We start from the raw sequence: 8,738 nt of genomic DNA on the forward strand, positions 1-8,738 counted from the left end.
CCACTTAGAAAGTGTTAGGAAGACAGCTATTACCAAATAGAACTCTTTATATCTGAGAAACTTACCTGCAAGACCTGCAAACGTTTATTTACCAAACATCTGCCTTTCTCATTTTTCTGTGAATTGTCTTCCTCCTCTTTGAAGCCTCAGGCCCTTAGCTCATACATAATTGTCTTTTAGTTCTTGTATTTGTGCCCCTCCCCCATACACACAAAATTAAAATTTTGCCTTTGTCCTGTTTATCTGCCTTATGTAAATGCAATTATTAAACCAGCCACAGAACCTAGAAGCAAAGGGGAAAATGCTCCGTTCTCTACTGTAAAACTAAAATTGCTATGAAAAACAGCCTATTAATTAAAACACACTCACACAGGAAAATAATGATTTTTTTTTAAAGTATGCATTAACTGGGCCTCCCTGGTCGTACAGGGGTCAAAGGGTTAAAGACAGCGCTATCAAGCTATCACCAGCCACTGCAGCATGAGTTCGATTCCCCTGGATGGCCAGGGAGCTACCCACATGGCGCAGCAGACCTCTTCTGTCTTGCCTGCAGCTCCCCTCAACAGTGTATTTCAGTACATCTGCCTGTTCTGCTTCCCCACTCTGGTGAATCCTCTCACCCCCTGCACCTCTGGCATACACCTCACATAAATGCATAAATAAATAAATCTTTAGAAAAAATAAAATGAAAGTATGCAATAACTTAAACCTGGAATGTGAGGTGATCACAGATCATTAAATTTTACACATGCCATTTATGCATTCATGTATAATAATCACAACTATGAAACAAAAACACACTAAAGATTTGAAGGGAAATGCACCAAACATAACTAAAAAGCAGTCTGTATTGAAGGTGAAATGAAGGAATTAAATTTTATTATCTTATTTATTATACTGAGACCGGGAGGACTGGGACAACAGAAAAGCTGAGACATGGGACAATGATTGAAGACAATATCGAACTTAGAACAATACAAACAGATGTTTTTGCTGGAATGTTCGCTGATTCAGTCTCCACCAGAGGGTAAGATCGGGCCCCAGGATGACTGTGGAATAAACAACATCACAAAACTTCCCAACCACCTGGTGCTTAATGGATAGTCTGGCACATTGAGCAACAAGTTAGTCTGACATTATATATGGTTATAGACAGGGCTGGCATAAATGGGTACCTTTCTTGGATCCCCTCCTGCTATCAGGAGCTCTTCCTCTTCCCTCTTGCTTCAATAAATCCATACTTGCTTGCTCTCACGTTTGGTGAGATGGCTGTCATTCCTCAACCCATGTATACACCTGGACCCACAAGCATCAATTCTCCTAACAATATTATCCATCATTTTTTTTTAAATATTTATTTATTTATGCACACAAGAACTGGGGTACAGGTCAGAGGTGTGGGGAGTAAGAGGATTCACCAGAGACAGAGTGGGGAACAAAACAGGCAGATCTACTGAAATAGGGAGCAGTAGGTCACACAGGAGAGGTCTGCTGTGCCATGTGGGTCACCTCCCTGGCTGGGGATTGAACGCGTGCTGCAGAGGCTGTGGATACCTTCATAGTGCTGTGTTTCGTAACCCCCTGCGCCACCAGGGAAGCCCCTCCATTATTTTTATTAAGAATTATGTATTACTCTTAGATCAGAATGAAATTTTTTAAATTTATTTATTTATTTATTTATTTATTTGTTTGTTTTTTGCGGGGCCCTTGCTGGCAGCCGGGTAACCACTGCGCCACCAGGGGAGACCCCAGAATGAAATTTTAAAAGTTACTTTTGAGGTAATAAATGGTGCTGCATTAAACACTGTTCTCTACCAGCTGGTGTTTTTCAGTTCAAGGATATTTTTGACTTCAATATCATGGAACCCTGAGCCCAACTTACGTCAAGATTAGAATAGAGGAAAGATATCTGAGCTTTGCACAGAGGCGGTCTCTTTGTTGGCAGCAAAACTGTATCCTACCCAGGATTCTCCTTAACAAGCCCCAGTGCAATCACTGATTCAGAGAAAACTTCTGGCTCATTAATCCCAATCCAGCATGGGTTTTATAATTCTTACAAACCTCAGGCAGCCTAAGTTAAATGATTAACTTATTTAATGATAATATTTAACCTTCGTGTTAACTCTGGGAGAGAGGATCACCTGGTTTCTTTTCACAAAACAAAGCATAAAATGGTGAAGTCATTTACCTAGGGGAAGACCTGGATTAACCATTCAGGAGATTCCTACAGCCTCAGGGCTAAAATATTTGGTGGTAGACAAAAACTGATGGGGGTTGGGGTGGGAGCAATCTAGACCCAAGCAATTCTTGTTCTTGACTGTTCCTCCTCCAGTTACTCCCTTAGGCAGTAACAGCTGGAGGTAGTTCAGGCCAGTTCCAGGCGATTCCTATACTTGCTCAGATAATCCCAGCAGGAGATACAGAGACCTAGGAGGCAGAACCTGCCTCACAGCCCCATCAGAAAATGGAGGAACTCAAGTCCCTGCCCTCTGAAAGAGCCACCCCAGTGGCTACTAATGTCACTGCTCTTTGGACCAGGAAGGTCAACCTGCACTGATATTAGCCCCCCCAACCCCCCTAGATAAATCTGGAAGGGGGAGGAAGCAGAAGGAGTGAACAGGTATCTTTAGCACACACATTTCTTTCTCTTTGCTCAATTATGAATTTGAATAACTTTGATTAGAGAATAACAATTTCATAATTTATGTTTATGCTACATTAATACAGTTTTAATCCACTTAAAATTACTCATTTACTGAAGGCCAAAATGGAAAAGGAATCCTAGGACATTAGCAGAGGAGACCATCACAACCCTCAAGGAGTTCCCATTTCAGCAATAGGGCATGACCTGCTCATCAGGTCTTTTTATCACTGCAATTACAGTGGAAATGGAATCCTCTTATGTGGTATAGAAAATGAAAGGCCACACTTACATCTGCCCAGATTTTCCACGCTTCCCTTGCTTTCTTTACAGTTTCTTCATAGTCTGCCATACTGGCCTATATTAAGAATTAGGGGGGGGAGACAAAGAGAAAAGGAAAAAGAAATGATCATCTCCTAAGAACACACAGATTGTTTTAGGGAAAGAATAGGAAAATCTCTGGGTGACCTTAAGATTTCTGGTTTAGAATGCTATCCACACCCTACGCTTCCAAAAACTCACTAGAACGCAGTAAGACAAACGCAGTAAGACAAACGCAGTAAGTCAAAACCAAGCTGTGCTTCCTTTTTTTTTTTTTTTTCAAAAGTTGCTTCTCAAAGCAAAGTTTATTGGCCTCACCTAGGAACAATACCTGAGGTATATTAGAAATGCAGGACCTCAGGCTCCAAGCCAGACTTAGAGCTTGGAATCTCCAAATGACTCAAAAGTACTACTTGAAATGGGCCCTCCTTTCCCTGTACTCTTTAGGGTTCACCTTTTCTAGGGTGCACATACCCCTACCTAAATAGTGAAACTCTCCCATTCGAAAACATCAAATGAAAAATAAACATCTCAACCTTTGACTTTGTAATTTTGTATTGTTCTTTCAGTGGCAGTTTGAATTTTAAAGACATTTACCTGGCGAACTCTTGCTATTGGTTCATTGTTAGCAGGACAATAGGTCGTGACAACCTTAAAACAGAAAAAAGACCATTATATACAGAAAATGTAATCCTTTCCAAACTGAAACAAACCAACCAAACAGGGAAAAGAAAAATGAAGGGGGGGGGAGGGAAAGACAATATCCAAACTCACACATTTAAATTAACTTGTTATAAATAAATCACTATACAGAACTTGTCTTTCACTTTTTACCTAAACCTCTCCAAAACTCACTCTTGTCATCTTAATATTAAGTATGTAAACAAAAAAAACTAAACCATAACCTGTTATTTTTACTTTTTCCATGCACAACAGACCAAAGTGACAACTTTTACCTATTCTTTTCGCTCCCTTACCCAGCCAAACCTCTAGTCAGAAGGTGAGCTAGCAAAGGCCAGACCTGTGAGAAAGGCCTGTTATTTACACAAAGTTGAAAGGTCAGTTAGAAAAAAGAATAGAAAAGGGTTTTATCCATCATCAGTCCAATGAACAGATGCCACAAGAAAAACAGACGAAACTAAGCAAAGGTGGGGGGGGGACTTGGAGAGGAGACTTGGGGAACAATTAAAACCACATGCATCTCCTCCAGTCACAGATAACCAAAAAGAAGGTATTTCTTGTAGACAAAGCAGGTTCCTTATATAGCATTCAACAAGGTTTGCTAAATGTTATATAACATTTTCTTCTAAATGCTTTCTTTTGTATGCAGCTCTCAAAACACCAGCATGCTAATAATTACCTTCCCCTCATAATTCTATAAAAGATTTTATTGATCATCAACTGGGGCTGCAGGCATGGTAATTAAGCTGTGAACAACAGAGAAATACTGAAAACTCGGTCCTCGAGGAAACTCGGAACCCAAAGAAAACTTGATGTAGGACTGCAGCAAGTCCCAGCGTGCAAACTCCAAAACATTTCAGGAATGAAGACAACATAAAACTACACTGCAGAACATTACCTGTAGCGCAGAGCACACCTGAGGAGCCAGTCAAGCTCAAAGGTAAGATAATTTCCAATGCCAAGCCTGCAGCAATGCTCTACACAGCTCGCAGGCCTCTGCCTTAAGATACAGTAAGTACTCATGGGAAGTTTTAACTACCAGCAGCTCCAAAAGGACATCCATTCTCTAAAGCACCCAAGGACCTAAAATCGAAGAGCATTTTTTAAGGCCCCTTAAGTCACCCTAAGAAAGCTTTTTTGTGTCGATTCAAAACTTCCCACGTATTTCAATCGCCTCCAGCGGCAGCGATTGGGGTTGGGCAGCGCCCGCCCGGACCCCGGGAGTTCAGTGAGGCCGCAGAGATTTCCCCGCATTACCTCTCCCCGGCCTCCCCAGCTTCCATTATACACGCCTTCGTTTTCCTCGTGGAGCCCCAGCTCCTTTAGCCAAGCATACTGGGGCTGACTGATCAGTAGAGAGGACATGGTGGAAGCAGGACACCTCCTAGGTTCGGAGAGCTTGCTCCTCTTTGCAACGTGCACAAATTGCTGGAGCGACACCCGCCGCAGAGGAATTCGCCACATACTGAGCCCGAGGCGCGCGCTGCGCCTGCGGCCTGTGGCCCTGCAGAAATAGCGCCCCGCCCCCCGCCCGCGAGAGCCTATTGGGCAGGCCCGGCCCGCCCTGTGGATACGCCCCCCGCCCCGCCCAGCCAGCCCCAGGTCTTCCGGAGGAGCTCAGAGCTTAACCCCCCGCCTGGGACTATGGGGGTGCTACAGGGAGGAGTCGAGAGGGCTACTGCCATCTGGTGAAAGACGCCAGGAATCGCGGCACACGCTAGACATTCTTTTCAGCGAAGTATAGACTGTAAGTACAGTAGGTTCGAACAGGGCTTCTAAGAATGTCATCACCCGCTGTCTTGTCAGATGCACGTTCGGAATCAATGGGTCTGGGCTGGGATCTGAGAGTCGGCATTTTTTTTTAATTTATTCATTTATGCATTCAAGAGCTGGGGTGCAGGCCGGAGATGCAGGGGGGTGAGAGGATTCACCAGAGCCAGAGTGGGGAACAGAACAGGCAGACCGACTGAAAAACATTGCTGAGGGGAGCAGCGGGCATGACAGGAGAGGTCCGCCTCGCCATGAGGGTTTCTCTCTGGCCGGCCAGGGATCGAACTCGTGCTGCAGAGGCCTCAGACGGTGCGGTGCTCAACCCCTTGCGCCACCAGGGAGGCCCCAGAGTTGGCATTTCTAACCAAGTCCCAAGTGATGGTGACGTCCCTCTTCGTTGGAATGGCTGTTTCTTTGTTGAAGGGAGATTTGTTTGTTTTCACTGCTTTGGTGGAAAATGTTATAAGATGGTATTTCTTTCTATATGGCCTCCCTGGTGGCGCAAGGAGTTAAGCGTCAGCACTATGAAGCTATCCACAGCCACTGCAGCACGAGTTCCATCCCAGGCCAGGGAGCTGACCCACATGCCCTGCAGACCTCTCCTGACTTGCCCGCTGCTCCCCTCAGCAGTGTATTTCTGACCATCTGCCTGTTCTGTTCCCCATTCTGTCTCTGGTGAATCCTCTCACTCCCTGCACCTCTGGACTTCACACCTCAGTTCTTGTATGCATAAATAAATAAAATGTATCTTTTTAAGAAAAGACACAAAAATGGCAGCTTTGGGGGAATTGGGCAAGGTGGCAGCAGAGTGGACATGGGGCTTGCCTCTTCCACACACTCAAAAACAAATGACAACAAAACCCTGAATGACAAACAAATGATTACTGCATTCCTCTGCAGGAGCAATGGCACAGCAGAAAGGAGTAGGAAAAACTGTAATTGAATTGTGACAATTCAATTAGACACCAGGGTAGTACCCCAAGAGTGTACTACAAAAGAGTGACACCGGGTAGTACAACCCACAAAAGGGAGGAACAGTTGCTGTATGGAGATTCTCTCATACTTGACATAAGGACACACACATATCAGGGGCTTTAAAAAACTGGGTCCTGCACCAGAGTGGAGGGTACATAGAATCAGCCTGCAGGACAGAGAGTGTACCACTGGAGAACTGTAGAAATAAGGATACAAAGTGGTGGTTACTGGGCCTCCCCAATCGTGCAGCTTGAGCACAGTGCTGTGAAGCTGTCTGCAGCCTTCACAGTGAGGGTTCGATTCCCTGCTCTGTCTCTGGTGAATCCTCTCATCCTCCTGTACCTCTGGCCTGTACCCCAGTTCTTGTATAAATAATTAAATCTTTAAAAAAAAAAGGGGGGGGTGGGTACTGCCTTAAGCCTAAGGCTCCCAAGCTATCGATAGAATAGCTGGAGCCAGAACTGGCAAACCAGGGGTAAGAGCCAGAATGGATCACCTATGTTTTCTCATTAGAAGACCTATGTGGACAAACTAAAATACTTAAAAAAAAAACCAAACTATTAAGTGTGGCTTTTGAGGTTAGGAGTCAAGGGGGAGGGAAGAGGATTAAAGGGGTATAAGGGATTGGGGGGTGGGGAGGAAGCAGAGTAACTTTTTCCATAGTAACCCAAAATTGGAAACAGCTCCATGAAAAAACAGTAAATAAAGTGCAGTATATTCATATATTGGAATATTTAATAAAAAGGAATGAACATATTGTACATTTTGAGGAATTTAAAAGACATTAAATTTAGTGAAAGTTTATCAGAAGTCTATATCATAAAATGGTCTTTTTGTATATCTACAGTTCATTCTTTAGAAATAAAGATTAAATCCCTGCATTACCTTCCTCTGCATGTGGACGCATCGATATATCTTGACATCAAAACAACTTAAACCAGAAGCCCCTATCAAGAATAATTACACTTTTAATGTCAGTGACTTATTGTTCCTATCTATAAAGGCTAAATTCAAATTTGTGTTTTCAAAGAGTACAATCTGTCTGACTGCAAGTGTTCAATATCTAATTCTCATTATCTAATAAATTCTTTGTCTAGTGTTTGTCTATCATTAAAACTTTAGTTCCAGTTAACAATCATGTAGTCATGATGGATCATTAATTCCACTTCAACCCTTATTTTTCCTTAACAGAATGGGGGAAGAGGTGATGCTGAAAATTCCAAGCTTTTAATATTGAGGGTGGTCATTCTGTGACCTGTCCTCATTCTGGGGTCATACAGAAGCCTTATTAACACAAAACATATGCTTAGATGGAAATTCCCAAGGGTTTCATAAGCCCTGAATGAGGAACTGGGTTAAAGACCAAATACTCAAACAAAAGATGTTCATAGTGCTCTTATCACAGGAATTTATTAGGGCTTTAGGAGCTCTGTGTCAGAACCCAGGGTACATATGTATTTTTTTCTTATAAATCACAGTATCACAAAATAGTTCCAGGATAAATTGCTATATCATTTCTTTTTTTTTAATATTTATTTATGCATGCAAGATCTGGGGTGTATATAGGCCAGAGGTACCATGAGTGAGAGGACTCACCAGAGACAGAGTGAGGAACAGAACAGGCTGAATGACTGAAATACACTGCTGAGGGGAGCAGAGGGCAAGACAGGAGAGGTCTGCTGCGCCATGTGGGTCACCTTCCTGGCAGGCTGGGATCTAATTCGAGCTGCAGTGGCTGTGGATAGCTTCACAGTGCTGTGCTTAACCAGTTGCGCCACAAGGCAGGGAGGCTCTATTATTTTTTTTTTAACAAGCAAATTATAGAATTGGATTTTTTCTTTTTAAATATTTATTTATTTATACAAGCACTGGGTACAGTCAGAAGCGTGGGAGGGTGAGAGAATTCACCAGAGCCAGAGCGGGGATTAGAACAGGCAGACAGACTGAAAGCACTGCTGAGGGGAGCAGCGGGCACGGCAGGAGAGGTCTGCGCGCCATGTGGGACCCTCGCCGGCGGCCGGGGATCGAACTGGAGCTGCAGAGGCTGCGGGCAGCTTCACAGTCCAGCGCTCAACCGCTGCGCCACCGGGGAGGCCCCAGAATGGATTATTATTTTTTTTTAACAAGCAAATTATAGAATGGTAAAAGGTACAAATAAAAAGATTTCTTTTGTGTAAAAAAAAAAAATCAGTATTTCTTAATCCTCTATTACATGGATTCAACCAACCAACATTTTACCGCACCCCTTGGTTGCACATCGCCCATTGGTTGAATGCCTGAATGCTGAACCCTTAGGGAAAAGGTCCTAAGTGGACCATGGCATCTCAAACCCGTTTTTTTAGGGTTGATT

General features: G+C 43.4%; 1 protein-coding gene across 2 annotated transcripts in view; it reads right to left on the minus strand.

The window, feature by feature from the left end:
* ALDH7A1 (aldehyde dehydrogenase 7 family member A1) overlaps nucleotides 1–5,059 on the minus strand; it is a gene marked incomplete at both ends in the record, with an annotated part of 37,439 nt that extends 32,380 nt beyond the window's left edge. The window contains 3 exons of one of the 2 annotated variants that reach the window (XM_084252126.1): nucleotides 2,934–2,999; nucleotides 3,560–3,613; nucleotides 4,901–5,059. In XM_084252126.1, the coding sequence (XP_084108252.1) occupies nucleotides 2,934–2,999; nucleotides 3,560–3,613; nucleotides 4,901–5,008 (228 nt within the window). The remainder of the gene's footprint in view (nucleotides 1–2,933; nucleotides 3,000–3,559; nucleotides 3,614–4,900) is intronic. The other variant, XM_084252125.1, reaches the window with a different exon arrangement.
* Nucleotides 5,060–8,738: the final 3,679 nt, after the last annotated feature.

Source organism: Talpa europaea, assembly GCF_964194135.1.
Source record: "Talpa europaea genome assembly, chromosome: 13".
NCBI classification, from domain to species: domain Eukaryota; kingdom Metazoa; phylum Chordata; class Mammalia; order Eulipotyphla; family Talpidae; genus Talpa; species Talpa europaea.